General features: G+C 37.3%; 2 protein-coding genes across 9 annotated transcripts in view; one reads left to right on the top strand and one right to left on the bottom strand.

The window, feature by feature from the left end:
* Window positions 1–14830, top strand: part of uggt2 (UDP-glucose glycoprotein glucosyltransferase 2) — a 42240-nt gene extending 27410 nt beyond the window's left edge. For 5 of the 8 annotated variants that reach the window (XM_017302679.1, XM_017302686.1, XM_017302685.1 and 2 more), the window contains 11 exons: window positions 463–547; window positions 693–775; window positions 924–1004; window positions 5834–5938; window positions 6029–6113; window positions 7299–7481; window positions 7717–7877; window positions 11231–11345; window positions 11450–11566; window positions 12685–12826; window positions 12999–14830. In XM_017302679.1, coding sequence (XP_017158168.1) covers window positions 463–547; window positions 693–775; window positions 924–1004; window positions 5834–5938; window positions 6029–6113; window positions 7299–7481; window positions 7717–7877; window positions 11231–11345; window positions 11450–11566; window positions 12685–12826; window positions 12999–13024 — 1183 coding nt within the window. In that variant the 3' untranslated portion in view covers window positions 13025–14830. Of the gene's footprint in view, window positions 1–462; window positions 548–692; window positions 776–923; window positions 1005–1086; window positions 1111–5833; window positions 5939–6028; window positions 6114–7298; window positions 7482–7716; window positions 7878–11230; window positions 11346–11449; window positions 11567–12684; window positions 12827–12998 lie in introns of those variants that run through there. The other 3 variants (XM_008400009.2, XM_008400018.2, XR_001776186.1) reach the window with 3 other exon arrangements.
* A 292-nt stretch (window positions 14831–15122) lies between these two features.
* dnajc3a (DnaJ (Hsp40) homolog, subfamily C, member 3a) overlaps window positions 15123–17528 on the bottom strand; it is a 12082-nt gene continuing 9676 nt past the window's right edge. Inside the window, exons 10-12 of the mRNA XM_008400030.2 lie at window positions 16222–16354; window positions 15742–15890; window positions 15123–15429 (exon numbers count right to left, since the gene is read on the bottom strand). Coding sequence (XP_008398252.1) covers window positions 15278–15429; window positions 15742–15890; window positions 16222–16354 — 434 coding nt within the window. The 3' untranslated portion in view covers window positions 15123–15277. The remainder of the gene's footprint in view (window positions 15430–15741; window positions 15891–16221; window positions 16355–17528) is intronic.

Below are 17528 nucleotides of genomic sequence, written 5' to 3'. Positions count from 1 at the left end.
CTGGGAAGTAGTGATGGGCAAAATAATGGCGAGGTGATTCTTAATGAGAATGGAGGGTAATGAATATGGTCTGGTTTTTGACCCTGGCAGCTGTCCCAGTATCCGATTTAAGTGCGCGTGTCTGTTAGGACTCTGTCCATTAACGACTGTACTTTCCCTTGTTGTAAGAGCCTATAGTGTTGCTTTGTTTCTGCCTGTGTTGCCATGGCTAAAGCATGGAAATTGACATAATGTAAAGGTCTCTGTTTGAAAAATGCCTCTTTCATTTGACTGAAATAGTAACTGAAAGTAAAACAGCAAGTGATTTTCTGATCACAATATTCAGTGCCTTGCAGTTTACATTGTCTACATCCCTTGAAATTTTCCAGATGTTATTTTGCAGCGACAAACTTACGAGTTTTTATGTGATTTGGAGGACCAACACAAGTGGTAAATTATTGTGATTATTTATTTTCTTTCCAGGCATGATGGAACTGATTCCCCACCTGATGCTGAGGATGTAGTAGTTGTGCTAAACAGCTTCCACAGTAAGATCATCAAAGTCAGGGTGAGAAAGGTTCTTAGACATGTGCTATATTTAGCTTCTCTGCTCCTCTTCTTTCTGTAATGTTCCTGTCGCTCACAAATCATGAGTGTTGGAAAACTTTTAGCCAGTGCTTGATAAAGCCTAATAGTTATGTATTTTCTTGCAGGTGCAAAAAAAAGCAGAGATGATTAATGAAGACCTTTTGAGTGAAACTAGTGAAAGCAAAGGCATATGGGACTCCATAGTAAGGTATGTTCAAAGTCATCTTTAATTTGAGAAACTCTAGTTAGTTTTAAACTTTCTGTCCGGCTTTCAGGCAGTTAAAAAAAAAAAACTGAGTTCTTTGATAGTTTTGCTCATGTAGCTTTCATTTGTCAATTATACAACACGGTTTCAGGAGATCTTACCCTTCCCCTGGATCAAGACTGCAATATTATGCTGTAAGATCTAGTCTTGCAAAAAATATGTGCTTCTGTAGGTATGTGTGTGCATTTGCGTGATTTCCCAGCATTTCCTAACCGTGTGATCCCGTCTCTTTATTTAATGCTTGCTGTGTGAAGTGTTTGGAGCACTTTTGAGAAAAGGTAGGCAGTCTTGCTGGAACCCCTTTAACACATAAACCTTTGTTAAATTCATTAACATGTCAAATTTATGTGTTGCTTTCATTTTTATGTGCCATTCTACTAAACATTGTGATGAGTTGCATTAATTCAGCTTCTTGTGGCCTCAGTTAAAGGACTCATTATAGCTTTATTTCAACAATCACTTTTGCCTTATTACTCTTCCATAAAGGCCAGAGTCCTCTACCTGAACGATGGATCTCTTTTTTAGAGTTACAATGACACTCTTGAGTGCTTCTCTGTATCAGGCTTTTTCTTGCCTGGCCTGTCAGTTTACATGCATAGCTAAGTCTTATTAGGATTGGACATCTGCTGTACTCCATTTTCAAATGATGGATTGAACGATGGTCAGTGAGCTTGGGAGGTTATTTTATATCTTCACTTTGCTTTAAACTCCATATTTTAATCTCGAACATATCTGCTGTGTTCTTTGATCTGCGTGAAGCTGTTTGTAGACTAATATACTGTAACAAACCTTCATAAAAAATAAATTAAATCTTTATTTATACTGAGATCAATTTACATGAAGGTAAATTCTAAAGGAAATTGGTCACACTGGGTTTTACTGAGTAAAACGGGCTGAATACAAATGCACATCACGCTTGTCAGATTTTTTCTAGGTAAAAAATTTTAAACCATGTATCCTATTCATTCAGCTTCAGTTTTATGTAGCTGCTACCTTTTGTATTATTATCTTAAAATGGCTAAGGTTATGTCTTCACTATTAACCCCCAATTTTCTGACTCTCGTCTTTCTGTACCATAACTCAATGTCTTGTGTTTCACCATCTCAGCCATTCATAAACTTAAAAGTGTAAAATGAATCTGTCCAGCTGATCAGCCATAAACTTAACCCTTGAAATATAATATCTGACCAAATATTGCACCAAACAGTCCTTTGTATTTCCAGTATTGCTCTGATTGGCATTGTGATAATGACTGTGATTCAACATATTGTGCAGCTCTATGGTCTGTTTAAAGTCAGATAAAATGCATTGAAGTTTTTAACTATAACTACGGTTAACTACTGTTTAAAAATAAACAATTTCTGGGGTATGAAAGTTTTGGAAGGCACTTGAAGTATTATGTAACCATTAATTTAATCTATGCTGAGTATAAGCAAACACTTTGAATTGTTTTTGTAGCACATTTCTTATAATTTAAGAAAACTGTAGGGTTTATCGGTACTTTGTCATTTCAGAGTAAATATTGCGGATAGATTTTGCTGCTTGTTTGTAGTGTTGGAGAAAGGGATGTTGTGCCCAGCTGGTGTTGACCACAGTTGTGGATTTAGTCAGAGCTCTGTGGTCCAGATTATCTCGGGTGATTCAGCCAAACAGGCTCTCACCTGATCCTCTAAATCTGCTTATCTGTGGGACCCCATTGTTGGGCTGAAGTCCCTTCATAATGGCTGGCTTATTCGTCTTAGGCCATTGACATCGTGAGACCCCACTGATGTGTGGTGGCTTAGCCAACTGTTCAGCTGAGAGAGACCAAGTGTGACTCTGTAGAGAAGCAAACTGAAGAATAATGGAAGTAAAAATAATTCTCATTATATTAGTTATATACAATTATATACAAGTTGTTCATTATTCTAAACCACTGCAGAGTTTAGGTTGAAATAACTTGCATAACGTTGGTGTCAGGAAGCCGGTTTTAGAGGACACTGTTCTCCCACCCCTCCCTACACTTTCCCTGGTGTCTTCTTGGAGCCTCAGGGCTGAAGCCGTGGTTGTGATTGAGTGTGGGAGAGACACCCCTTCCCTCATCAGCAGTCTGTTACAGACAAGGACACTCGGCCTGACTGCAGACACATCTAGCCTCCAGCACAAGTCCTGATTTCTGTCCGCTAAATGTGCCTTGAATCATGAGCCGTTGCTCTTTAAGGACACATTAATGTGTTCACTAGTTTGAAAGTGTCCTCTAGATTTTACTTTAGACTGCTGTTATCTCACACAACACGTTTTAGTCTATTTTCCAACCTAAAAGTGATCTATAGACTCACCGGGTGGCTATCATCGGCTACAAGATGGGCAACGTTTTTTTCTTCCCGTTTCCTGTTGAAATGCTTGGTTGTTCTGTGCAAGTCAGTTTAAGATAATGCTCCCAGGCATCCCTTTTAATATTTTTTTTATGCATTTAACTATTGAGTTCACATCAATATTACTCTGTAAAATTGTTCTGTTCCGGTCTATCTTCACATTTGAAAAACTGCAAGCAGCAAACTTTTGCCTGATAAACGACTTTAACAATCCATTATAAAATTTGCTGAAACATCAGCTATGCAATTAACTGTGCTGGACTCGCGCACACTTCCGTCAGTTCTTTAAAGAAATCTGTGCAATTTAGAGCCTTTTCCTTTTTTAATCACTTCATTATCTGTTCTGCATCAGATTATCAGTCTAATTCAGCCAAAATGATTCAATAAAATTGTCCCAAAGGCTATATCACATTTAATTGAAATAATTTCCTTGAGCAGTCGAGACTTTTTAAATGTGTTTAAAAAGTTAATGACTTGTCAGATCTCCCGGTAAAACTTTGTTTCTACAGCAGCCCTGATATAATCAGTTCCAAGTGTATTGAAAAGAAAATGTCACTTTACACTTGAATTTATAATCAGCTTAGGTGAAATATACAGACACAAAAATAAGGTCTCGTTGATTGTATTGACAGTTCTTTGAAACAAAGTACATCCTTGCTGCTTCTTTAAGAATCAAGAGGGCATGTAGCAGCCATGCACTGCTAATTAAAGTACTCAACTAATCACCTGCCAGTGCAACTACCTCAAAAAAGCTGGGTCTTCACCCACTTGATGGATTAATGTATGCTAACACAATGCCAAAGGAAGACATTACAAATGTTTTAAATAACTATCTTTTCAACAAGAAAAACCTGAGGTCCATCTGAACCTCTAGTAAGCATCTGATCACATAGCATATTTTAAAATACAAATAAAAAATAACTATATTGGTATGACATATTTTAATGATTTTCAAAAGAAACTGTTCACTCTTAAAAGTACATACTAGCACAACTTAGGTTTGCAATACCGCAAGACTTTTACAACAATGTCCTTTAGGGAGATGAGAAATGACTACAGATATCTAACCATAATGTAAATCACCATGTCACAACAACCGTATAAAAAATAAGGTTGTTAAGTCCTTGACCACCTTGCAGCCATTAAGTAGACCGTGCACTGTTTCACACACCAAAGCATCCTAGAGTCAAACAAGGGTCCATTTGTAAATACTTGGTCAAAATGCAGACATCAACACCACAGCAGCCAATCTACAACAGAATAACTGACATCCTGCAATAGTCCAGTTACGGTATTGACCTTACCTTCATTGAAATGCTGTGGTGGGGCCTTAAGGGAATTGTGCATGAAGAAATGTATGCAAACCTCAATTAACTGAAGGAATGTTGTAAAGAAGAGTGGACCAAAATTCCTCTATAATAAAGTCTTCCAGAAATTTACTAGGCAGATCAAATTAATTATAGCAACATTCATCCATGGAGTGATACAAAAAGTTTTGCAGGAAAATAACAAAGCAAACATTAGGGAAATTATATGAAAGACATTAATTAAATTGTAGAAAAAAATTTGCATCATTTAGAAATAAGATATACATTTCTAATGTCTAACAAACAGATAGCTGAAATATGATCAAAATTAACTGATGAATTAATCTCCGGCCTGTATGGGAAACATTATCGTTTTATTTACTGAATTTAAAGGACTAAGCAGTTTCTGAATATCTCAAGTTTTCACATAGTTTAGTTCAGAGCTCAGGAGCCAGTGCAAAAATTTAAAACCTGGTCTGATATATTTAATTTTCTTATTATTGGTCAGGACTCTGGAAGCAGGATTTCGGAAGACCTTCAGCTAAATTATTATTATTTTCTTGTATACCAATAACAATAATACAACTTACTGAATATAAAGTCAAGTAACACTTTTTTCTGTCCTAATTTGACAGGTGACTCTAAAGGAATATTTTTAAGCTGGTAGTTGAGTGACATCTGTGCTTTAAGCAAATGAAAATAGATTAAAAGTAGATTACTCTAAATTTACTCACAACTCTGTTGTTGGTACACTATGGTAAAGAGAGAACTGCATGTATAAGGCTCGAGAGGCACTGATGGTCCTAATCTAATTAACTAGAATGGAAGATAATGCATTTTTCCTGGTGTGGCAGAGACAAGCAGAAGCTCCTATAGCACAAAGAGGTGTTTAACAAATTTGGCTCTGTGTAAACCCCCATACCAATATTTTTTTGTTGACTCATTGCATGCATGTTCTTCTTTTTCCATTTCCTAAGAAGATATGAACATAGGAATATATGTGTGTTTTCAGAAGCTGCTTCGACAACTAATTTCAGCGTGCTAGATGAGTATCAGCGGGAGTTGAAATGTCTCAAATCATGTCAGATTTGTTGACTTCCACACCACTTCCATCCTCATTATTTTTATTTTATTTTAAGAAAACACATCAACTGCTCAGTGCTGCATGATTTGTTTTAAAATTGTTTTGAAATTGTTTCTTCTGCCTTTTATAACAATAATTTCCCCTAGCTTCATGAAAGCATGGTTGCTACAGCAGAAGTTTTGATTTGTTGCCTCCATATGAAAAGTCGTCATGAATCATATCGCCGCCGACTCACGTATTCTGGTTTCATCTGCAGCATCACAGGTGGTGGCTCAAAGAGGGATGAAGGAGAGAAGAAAAAGGAAGATATTCTTAACGTGTTTTCTGTGGCCTCCGGTCATCTGTACGAGCGATTTCTGAGGTCAGTTTCTTCTCTTTCAAGCTCTGCACTGTGAATTACATTTCGTCTGATCCTGAAAGTTAATCTTGTCATATCCCACCTCTCTTTCAGAATTATGATGTTGTCTGTTCTTCGGCATACAAACACACCCGTCAAGTTCTGGTTCCTTAAAAACTACCTCTCACCTTCTTTCAAGGTATTAGTTTTTTTTGCGAAGTCATTGTTTTATATGGAGAAATGTCCAGAAAATAAGTGTTTTTCAACATTTTAAAGTGTGGGTTTTCAAAAAAAAAGAGTGTGGAGAAGTGCTAGAATTTTCAGACTTTATTACTTATTTCATTATCTGAAGAACATCATAAAGAACAACCATTTTAGATTTATTTCTTTTTAAATCTTTGATTCATCTTTGATTTACTACAACACGTGTTTACAAAGAAGTCAAAGTTCGCAATTAGCCAATTGTTATTTGACTGGCTCTGATTGGTGATTCGCATTCAGATATTTAGCTTATTTTGAAAACATATTAATAATAAAACCCGGCAACATAAAGGTTTTGTACTGATGAAAACATTGAGAAATTACACCGTGGAAAATGGTATGTAGAAAAAAGCTTGGGTTTCCAATTATTTTATTGACTAAATGGAAAACAAATTCAAAATTCCTAAGAAAATATATTGAGGAATAAAAAAACTCTATGTTTATGTTCTTTTTAAATTGCAGTTTTTATCACTGATATACCAAAGCAAAGCTACAATATTTAGAAACATATGAAGGTCAGTTTATTCCTCAATCAACTCTGTACTTGGAAAATTGGCATTTTTCCCCCCTTTTTCTTAAAATCCACATGAATTAAGAACTCCTGCTATTTTAATCTTTAAATGTATAAGCCAGCAGCACAGACTTTGAATGTTTGAGCAATATTTTTTTAAAATTAGCTCTTTATTGTCTTTATTGCATATTCAGACATATATCTTATGTCTCACAGAAAGTGTAGCATCACAAATACATGCAGCAACATAAATAACATTTCCCAGAGCTTACAGACATATAACATATATGACACACTTCTCTTATTTATCCTGTTGTACACATCACATGAAACATGGGGAAATAGTTACAAGTTAAAACAAATAAATGTCCCTTTACCAAAATAATGCCAAATTCAGGATTGTGCTTTTTAATGGTTTCTGAAGCACATAAATGATAAAACCCAACTAGGAAATGTTTTTTTCATTCAGACCCTGTAACAAAAGTTACCAAGCTGAAAAACAATGGAATTCTAAACAAGAAAATGTGTAGAAAGTCTGATATGCTCTAAGTAGAAAATACGCCATGTAGAGAAATCTTTTAACCTCTCCTATATTCTTTTGGTCTTTGGTAGGAGACCATTTCTCACATGGCCAAGTCGTATGGCTTTCAGTATGAGTTAGTGCAGTACAAGTGGCCCCGCTGGCTCCACCAGCAGACGGAGAAACAGCGGATTATCTGGGGATACAAGATCCTCTTCCTGGATGTTCTGTTCCCTTTAGCTGTGGACAAGATCATTTTTGTAGACGCCGACCAGGTATGGACTTTTGAAAGAGTTTCACGGCACTGTGTGATTTAAAGCCCGACTCGTTTCGTATGAGTCTCACTGCCGGTGTGAAGATTTGATGAGATTTTGAAACTCCCTCAAGTGTCATCACTCTTTTCTGTACTTACCATAGTTTTTGCTTTGTCTCTCTCTCTCTCTCTCTCTCTCTCTCTCTTCCTCTCTCTCTCTCTCTCTGTCTTCAACACACACACACCCACACACACAGATTGTTCGGGCTGATTTAAAAGAGTTGAGGGACTTGGATTTACAGGGAGCTCCCTATGGCTACACACCGTTTTGTGACAGTCGCAGAGAAATGGAGGGGTATCGCTTTTGGAAGAGCGGGTACTGGGCCTCACATCTTGGACAGAGGAAATATCACATCAGGTAAATGACACCTGTTAAATGGACTGCAGCAGCTCTCCTGGACATCTGATGTTTTAGATGCTTGATTGTAGTTTGAATATATAGTCATGTTCTCTAATTCCCACTGTAAAGCAGTGCACACAGGGTCAGATATTTACACCAGATATTTACACACTTTTTTCATACAAGGTTTGTAAAAGTTCCTTACCACCTTTTTTCCCCCGTTTTGCTGTGGATGTGTGTTAAAGAACATTGTCCAGTGGGAACACCATTTCAACCCAAGTGACTGATAATTTGAGGTGAACTTAGAAGTTCTTCTTTTTTCCTACATTTTGTTCAGTTCTCCAATACTCCTGACAGCAAATTACCCCAAGAGCACAATTCTGCCACCATGATGCATGACAGTTTTTGCAGGATTCAGAGATTAGAATGCGTTATCTTTACTTCTATGAACAAATACTTTAATCCTTAATGCTTCTTGGTATAGTTCCATTTCAGTCCTTTTCTTGAGAAAGACTTTGACTTGGAACTAGCGACTTGTGCTGTGTGTACTCTGCCTCTTTGACAAAGAGTGCTGGAGATTGGCACCAGCCCCCTGCAAGGAGACACGTTGATGGACGGACTGACTTAGCCTTGTCAATCTGAGCATCTGAGCAAATGCAAATTTTAGTTGCTTCACTGTCGTGTTCACAGAGCAGGGTCTTCTTTATCAATCAGCCACCCCTCTGTTTGTCTTATAGATTAGCATAGCGTGTTTTAATGTGAGCAGTCATGCTGCTGCCGCAACAGTTTCCACTTCATGTTTAGCTGATTCCTGGACTGATCATCCCTGTCCTATAGGAACACATAGAACAGGGATCCCAAACACACATCAAAACTGGCTTTGTAATAGATAAAAGAGGCTAAAAATAGTTGTTTCTGGAAGGTTTTGACTTCAGCAATGCTAAATATTTGTAGATTTTACTAGGATTATCTCAAGAGCTTGTGGTCAAGGTGCAAATAATTGAGGGTATATGTGTATGCTTAATTCTTTATGTATGACTTTGCTGATGTGTGAATGGGAGAAAATCCACAATAAATTAAATATTGAGGAAAGAAATGTATGATTAATATTTGAACTCATCAATCATAATCTGTATTGGATACCCTTAACACAGTGTGCTTCTTTTGCCGTCTTCCTGTGTCACATTGAAGGGAAATCAGCTGGCAGACAGTGGATGAACTGAGACAAATTAACTCTGCTTAACCACAGGCTGATGGCAGCAGGAAAAAAAACCCAATCATTTCTCTGCATCTTTCAGACAAAATCTCTTAATCCTGAGCTGCATGTGTCGTGCACACAATTGCAGACGAGAGAGAGAGAGTACAAAACACTCAGGTTTTTTTTTATTTATTTTTTTATCTGTTGGCTGGTGTGACAAAACCAAGAACTCCAATCAGAGATAATCGGTACCATGATAGCGGTTATCAGCCTGCAGTGTTTATGCTGTTTGCTTTCCACAGCCTCCGTACCCATAAAAAAGAGGAGTCTGATGTCTCCTTTGAGACAAACTTCACACATGTGCAGCTACCTCTCTCAGCTAGATGCTGCCGAAATGAAGATCTGTGCAAAGTACAAATTGCATTTTCAGAGAAAGCAGGACGTTATTAAGACAGAAGACGACATTTAGTGGCTGCACGTTTGTGCTTTTAAAATATTAATTTAATCCTTTAAAATATGTATTTACGCTATTGAGGCAGTTTAATTGCAAATATTTTTCTTAGGCAGTTATCTTTGATTATTCTTGTAAGGCATGGTCTATCTCCAGATACTTGTTTAAAGAAACTAGAGTTACCAATGTTAAAGGGAAATAAAGGAAAAAAATGTTTGTACATTTTCTGCATCGTCGATTTAATGCAAACTGGTTCTAGAGGCAGGGCTTCATTTTGTTTATGGCATCATAACTGTACAACTTCATTTATTGCTGTAATGATAGACAGAGCAATAAGTTGGATTATTGCATATTTCTCAAGCTGAGAATCTACCAAGCTCATTTAGAATAGTGGTAGATGCTGGGACTGGTATCTGCAACATGTCTTGAAATGTGTTATTAAAATGTTATGTTACAACATACTTGGGGTATATTCAGGAGCGAATTGGCCATTAGGAGGTTCGGGAGGTTTTAGTAAACTTTCTGATTGTCTGTATCGGGCTGAACTGGCCGGTGGTCAGAATATGTTTTTGCCCCTTAAGGCATAGCAGTGCTGCTGCCCTCGCAGGTGCTCCATGAAATGTTAGACTGGGTCAGTCTGATATCTTGCATACTAAGGGGAAGTACGAGTGGCCCCTTGTTATTTGAAAGGAATAAAGAGAAGCAGGTTAAATTAGCCAGCATGCCAAAAAAAAAAAAAAGGAGCGAGAGATGAGTGGGGCTGAAAAACTTGGCTGAATTGGCAAACATTTTTCGAGGCCAAATCAGTGACAAAGAAGAACCAAGCTGCAGGACTTCAGCAGGTTAGCATGTAGCACGCTGCCTACATGGTTCTATCGTCCCATCCCAGATTTGGCTTATAGTTTTTGGATGTGTTCAGGGCACACAGAAAATTTAAGTCAGCATATCTTTATGCCATATCTGCATTAATAATTCATCAGTTTGATCAATTAAAGTAAATTCATATTGGCTGACCTGAAAATGCACACATTTCTTGATTGCAAAAGAAAACATTTAAAACGAAAGTCTGAGTTCAAAGTAAAAAAAAAAAAAGATATCTGAATATACAGACTATACATCTAGTTGTCGTCTTTTGTTTTTTGTTTTTTCATTAAATTGTGGTTGTTGTTTTTTTACCAGTTCTATAAAAATACAATCAGTAATTTGCTTTGTGTGTTTAGTGCTTTTGAGTTAGTTTTTGTTTTGTATTTGTGTTCTAACACGGGGTGGTTTGCAAAAGTGCTATAAAGTTTATCTTTTCCCATCAACTCTGGTTAGTTTCCCTGAACCCTGCTGAAGTAAAGCATTGCCTCAGCATGATGCTGCCACCAAGATGTTACACTGTGGGGATTATGTGCTCAAAGTGATGTGCAGTGTTAGTTTTGTATGAAACAATGTCCTAAACAAAGTTGAGGCATAGTCATGTCACCATGTGAAACGCGTAGGTTGTTACACAAAGGTTGATGTTTTCAAGCCTTTTTGTCTAATTATGATGATTTCCTGCTTATAGCTGATGAAAATGTGACGTTTAAGATTATATTATTACATCAAACCAAAAGAAGACACATTTTTTTGTGGAGAGGTACCAGCCTCAATCGAGCATATATTTTAATTTATTGGATATAACTGTAAAATGCAGAGACGTGACCCTGTCTTAACTTTTTCCTTTGCCGTTTCTCCCAGCGCGCTCTATGTGGTGGATTTAAAGAAGTTCCGTAAGATTGCAGCCGGAGACAGACTGAGGGGTCAGTACCAAGCTTTAAGCCAGGACCCAAACAGTCTGTCAAACCTGGACCAGGTGCATAAACCCATCCATCAGATTCAATAGATACTAAGTAACTGGTTATTCATAAGAATTTGTATTTATAAAAGCTTTAATCATTTGCTTTGTCATTTTTTTAGGACCTTCCTAATAACATGATTCATCAGGTGGCCATTAAGTCACTTCCACAGGAGTGGCTGTGGTGCGAGACGTGGTGTGATGATGCCTCTAAAGTGACAGCTAAGACTATCGACCTGGTGAGTCCTGGTAACATTTAAAGTGTATTAATCTCTCTGGTCTTTAACTTTTTGTTGCTAAATATATCGTTTTGATATTTATTTCTGACCTTTACCTAAGGCAGCGCGACCATATAAAACATAAAAACCTTGATAATTTTGGTCAATATTGAAATAATTAGCTAAAAAGATTATTCACTAAGTTGTTCTTCCTTAGAAGTTACTGATAATCCATTCAAATGTAGGGTGTTATTTAAAAAAAACCCTAATAAAATAAGATATTCATTGCCCTAAATCTGATTTAATCTGAGAGCGCTGAGAGGATGAGACATGAAGAAACGCCACTTATTTTACTGTTATAGACACACAAAAAAAAGGATAGTAAGGAATTATTTTACATGCAGTTATTCACTACTGAAGCAATAAAATTGAACTTGAATACAAAAGCAACAAAGACATGTGAAATGCTTTTGGTTCCCAAATGTCCGAGTTCACACAACATCCAGTAAACATGCAGACTTTAGTGGTTCATACCTGCATAAAATGATGCAATTCATGTATAACCTTAACCAATGCATTGTGATACAATTTGACTTTTTACATCTATTGTAAATTATCAGTGTACTAATTTAACAAATACACATATTTATATAGATGTTCATTCATGTAATAAACAGGTAAATTCTTAAAGTTGACTCTGGATTTTCTATTTCTTTAATCAGATTTAGTCTGGTTTTTTTTTTTTTTTTTCTACAAAGTCCTTTTTACCTTTCATGTTGCAGTGCATTGCATCTGCTGAGGCACTATAATGTTTGAGTGTATTCCCATCCACTAATGTCCACAAGGCACTTGGCATTTAGCAGGCAACCAGGCAATCCTGCAGTGTCCTAAACTAATTTGGAGAATTACTGGATGTGCTCCAGCGGACTGAAATAGGAAGCATTGTCTCACTGCGGTGTAGGTCACCACTTGGTAACTCAGATACAAGACCGGGCGTAATGTCCTTTTAACCAAATTGGAAATCAAATTAGGTGCAAATGCCTGTCGCAGACTGCCCTGGGAACTGGGGAGCCGACTTGTACGGACAAAGTGCCACTGGTGATGTGTGAGCGATGTGTTGGTCTGTTTTTCTGGTGCAGTGCAATAATCCTAAAACCAAAGAGCCCAAGCTGATGGCTGCAGCGAGGATCGTGCCTGAGTGGGTAGATTATGACAAGGAGATAAAAGAAATGCTGAGACGATTCCAGGAACAGACTCCAACCCCCTCACTACATAAGAAAGGTAAAGGAGGAGGGAAAAGACGTCCTTCCACAACGCTTTCCTGTTGTATTAATCAAACTGCAGCCTTTGTCTGTTATTCCTCGGCACGACTTAACCTTTTCCGCATCTAGATTTTTTTTTTTTTTTTTCTCTCGCGTATTAAGTGCTCATTTTCGGCATTTCTTTCCTGCAGCAGAGAACCGGCGGGATGAACTTTAGCGTCTGCCAGAAGCATGGTGAAGAGGAAGCAGGCAGCACCTTTTTGCACGCAGGCCACCTGTGAAGCTTGAAGACAGACAGTTCCAGCTAAACATAGCTGTGGAGTGTTACATCCCCAGCCGGATGAAGAGGATGTGATATTTTCAGAGATGTCATTTCTGCTTCTGAAGTCGGTAAAAATCTCACAAACTCAGCACAGGATTTAATTGTGAAAGGGCAGCCAGAAACCCACGGCTTGAGGTTCTACAGCCAGACAGCAATTATTGGAGAGTCTTGGAAACACAATGTTCAAAGCACCACATCATGTTTGTTTTAAGGGAAGCATTTGGCATATGTTGCACTGTACTAGAAGAGAAGGCACATTTCTAAGTATATTTCAGTATTTAAAACATAACACACACGCCTGTCTGGGTATTGTTCTCTATCTGAACCAAGTGGAGACGATGTTGCCTTCGTCTGTAGTGCCAAACCAAAGTCGACTTATTAGATTTCACAAACTGCATTATAGACAGTCCGCCTTTTGTTGAACTCCACCCATCTATAACTGATCACTCCTCACTTGGCAACTTCTACAAGCTGCATGTTTCAGTAGTTCTTACCTTTTTTATCTGCATGTCTGTTTTCTCAATAGCAGTTCACATATCATTCACTATTTCCTAATAACACAACCATAGAAATCCCACCGCAGTTACCTGCTTTTAACTGGTTGTTTTTTAAGATTTCACGGCAAATTTTTTTGTCGCATTTTATAAATGCAACTACATCGGTTGTAGTAGGTTATCTTTACAGGGGAGAGAATTTAAACTTGGAAACTCGAGATGCATGGATGGACATAATTATGTAAGAACCAGTATAAAGTGCTCCAATTGGGGTGACTTACTTGGTAAATTCTGATTGCATCATGTAGGCAGCAGGGAAGGTAATGCAGTCTTAAAATATGAATTTTTTTTTAAGTTTGTTTCCTTTTCAAGACTTAGAAAATACTTTGATCCAGATCCACAATATTCCTATTGAATAGTCTTACAACATTTTTGTAATGAAAAGCTTGAAGAATGGCTTAAACTAACTCATTCACGCATTTAAACGTTAGAAGGAATGTTTAAGGTATTTTTAATGTTGTAAATTCCTCAACAGCTGAACTTGTAGATGCCCCTGCAATTTAGTATCAACAATTTTTTGTTTTACCAGAATCTCTCATTTTCAACATCTGGAATCCAACTATATGCACACATTCAGATAACTTTCATCCAAAAACCATTATCAGTAGGGAGGAGTTTATTTACCAGCTACTTATGTGTACCGTTTCTTTAACTGCTGGTGTACGCAGAGTACGTGCTCAGAGAGAAGGCAGCCAACGGGGGAAACCCAAGTGTTTACAGAGTGGAGTTGGACAAATGGTGGTCTGTCTTTGGTACTCGGCTTCAGTTTTCCCAAAGAATCCTCAAGTCATGTTTTTATAGGTAGCATGTCAAAGTTTAACTTATTTCTGTGTTAATTATGTGACTTTTTCAAACATCCAGTGATTTTTGCCTCAGGATTAAGAGAACGTGTTACTGCTCAAATCAAGCCAACATGTTGTGTTTYCACTTAAAAAAATTAATGTTTTTAAACAAGTTTATGCAGGCTGCTCTCAGGACACCTTTGTTTTATTGTAAAATGTAAAAAAAAAAATCAATGTTTATTAATATTATGTAATGAGAGGGTGGATAAAAAAAAAATAAACTTTTGCTATAAAATCTAAGTTCTTATCTCACAGGTCATCAGTGGATGGATGGATTCAGTAAAGTATGCATATTTCTAACTACATACAAGGTGCATTTTCCTGTCTTTTTTTTTATAGCAATTCACCAAATCCAGATTCATGTACATAAATAGTTTTTTTTTTATTTACAGTTCAACAAAAATCCATTTATATAAAAAATAGTGTTTATGAATAAATTTTATCAGGTGAGTGGATGTGAATTGCAGCGTGTGCAACACATGGAAACGATCCGAATGTCAGAATGAACTTCATATGTTGACAAATGACAAATAAGCCGCTTCACACAAGGCAGAAACAGATATACCCTCCCCACCCCCCGCCAGGCGACACCCGAGGTTGCATTATTCAACAACAGAGATGAGTCTTTAATTAAAGTCACCATTCGCTCCACATTTTTCTGACAGTTAGGAACTGACATGTTTTTTTCATGCCAGTGATCTCCCTTTCAAAGAGGGAGGAGAGGAAAATCCACTCCAGTTATAGCGGACTTCTCAGTTGTAGCTAAATTTGAAGTTGAAGGGTCCAGAGCCGAACGGGTTGAAACCTTGGAAGCCGTGGAAACCTCCGTGGAACGGGTGATGGTGGCCCTGCTGGCTCTCTGGATCCATGGGGTCTTCGCCGTGGTCAAACTTGGTTCTCATTTCTGAAAAGCACACATTTATCAGAGGTTCTGGTGAAAATGAAAACATCATCTTTTTGTTAAAAAGACGATGGCTAACTTGGCTAAAATGCTGAGTTGCGAATACAAGTAAAACGCTACTGTCTCTGAAATGGGATTCATTCTGACTGAGAAATGTACACAGTTTAGGACGTGAAATCTTTTTCTTGTTTGAATCAGCCAGGCTTGACTGTGTGATGACAATAATCCAACAGGACAAAATAAATACCAGTAAGGAGCCATTTTCTGCAAGATGGGCACTAACAGCATCTCAGACTGTGCAGACGTCGTCCTTACCGGGATTGGTGAGAACCTCTTTAGCCTGAGCGATGTCTATGAACTTCTTCTCTGCTTTCTTCTTCTCCTCCGGGTCCTGGAAGTTGTCAGGGTGCCACTGTTGAGCCAGTTTTCTGTAGGCACGGATAATCTCTTTTTTCTGGGCAGTTCTGTGAGCGTGAAGAGAGCTTTATCAGCACATTTTATAAAAATACGAACATCTCAATGTCAACATAAGCTGCAGCTAAAAATACTTTTGGTTTCTAAGTTGGTGTTCCGGTTCCTGTATAGAAAACTGAGTATTTTCAAAAGTATAATGACTCAATAGTGGCTCAAGTAGTCTTTGATTGTAGGGATTTTCTTTTTGTAAACTTGAATGAAAAACATTCCTTCCTGACACATGCTTAATTAGAATTAAAACATTTCAATTTTAATTAATGCTCCCCTAAAAAAAAAAAAATCCAAACTAAATTTCCAAAATCCAGCGATCACAGCACGGACCTCTTCACTCCAAGAATCTTGTAGTAATCTCTCCTTTGTGACTGTTTGAGAAGTCGCTGAGCTTTTTCCAGACCTTCTTTGATCTCATGGTCGTTCTCGCTGTGTTTTGCTGCAGTCTCATAGTCTTTAATGGCTGGAAAGAAAAAGAGAAAAATAATGTTTAATACCTCTTTTCCTTTTTGTAACGTTAGTACTGAAAACTTCTATGTGTTTTAGTGGGACTTTGTCAGACCAACACAAAACTGAAAAAAGGATTAAATGATGTTCAAACGTTCAGTCTCCTCTACTTCAGCACCCTTAAATAAAATCCAGTCAGTAGAGTAAGTAGAGTCCACCTGTGTGTAATTCAATCGCAATATAAATACAGTAAATGGTGGAGGTGGGAAGATGAATGGACAAAAAAAAACATTTAAGATCAGTGTTTCTCAACCTTTTTTGGGCCAGCGCCCCCCTAGCCTTTATCCAGGTCCCTCACCGCCCCCACCAAAAGATTTGCAGGCTACTTCGCACTGACCATTATTTTATCATTAATATTACTCACTATTGTAGATGTTTGATTTTTATGCTTGTTTCTGTATTTATCATCAAAAATAATTTCCCAGAGAACAAAAAAGCCATGTGAATAGAAATTATTTTCACAGGCATCTACAAAAAATGCAATGAACATTCAAGTTAAAATCGGTAGGCCTAACAGCAGCCAATCAGAGTGGAAAAAATATTCTTATGTTGTGCCATTTTCTAGTTGTTAAATATTVCACAAAATGACCAGATAAAAGATGATCAACATGCCATTTTAAACTTTGAACTATTTGCAAAACGACTGAGCTCTGCAACATTAAAACATGGATAGAACTGTAACTACATTAATCATACCTCTTCTTCTCTTCAGTGTTTGTCATTTTCTGGTGCAGCTCTGTGCTGCCTTCAGGAGAATGGGACATCAGACTATCATCCATAAAATTTCACTTCATTTATTGTTCAGACCAGAGCTTTCAGTGGAAAAACAAAAGTTCCAGGTCATTTTAATGCCATACAAATATGAGACAGAAACATGGATTATATCTTTATATAGACCTGTCTATTGATTATAGATTAATAGTTTTACTGGACAGAAATGACAAAGAACAAATMTGGTTCTTAATCAAATCCTAATGAGTCAAACTGAAAGTGTCATGGAGTCATCAGCCTCATGACATTARCACYGACATGAAAAATAATATTGAAGAAATAAATATATCAAATCTAATTAAAAACATAAATAAGTGATAAGTTCTTTACCGTTATGGTCTGTAAGATATATTTATTCT

The sequence above is a fragment of the Poecilia reticulata genome, linkage group LG2 (assembly GCF_000633615.1).
Source record: "Poecilia reticulata strain Guanapo linkage group LG2, Guppy_female_1.0+MT, whole genome shotgun sequence".
Classification (NCBI taxonomy): domain Eukaryota; kingdom Metazoa; phylum Chordata; class Actinopteri; order Cyprinodontiformes; family Poeciliidae; genus Poecilia; species Poecilia reticulata.
This window is presented reverse-complemented; position numbering and strand designations above follow the sequence as displayed.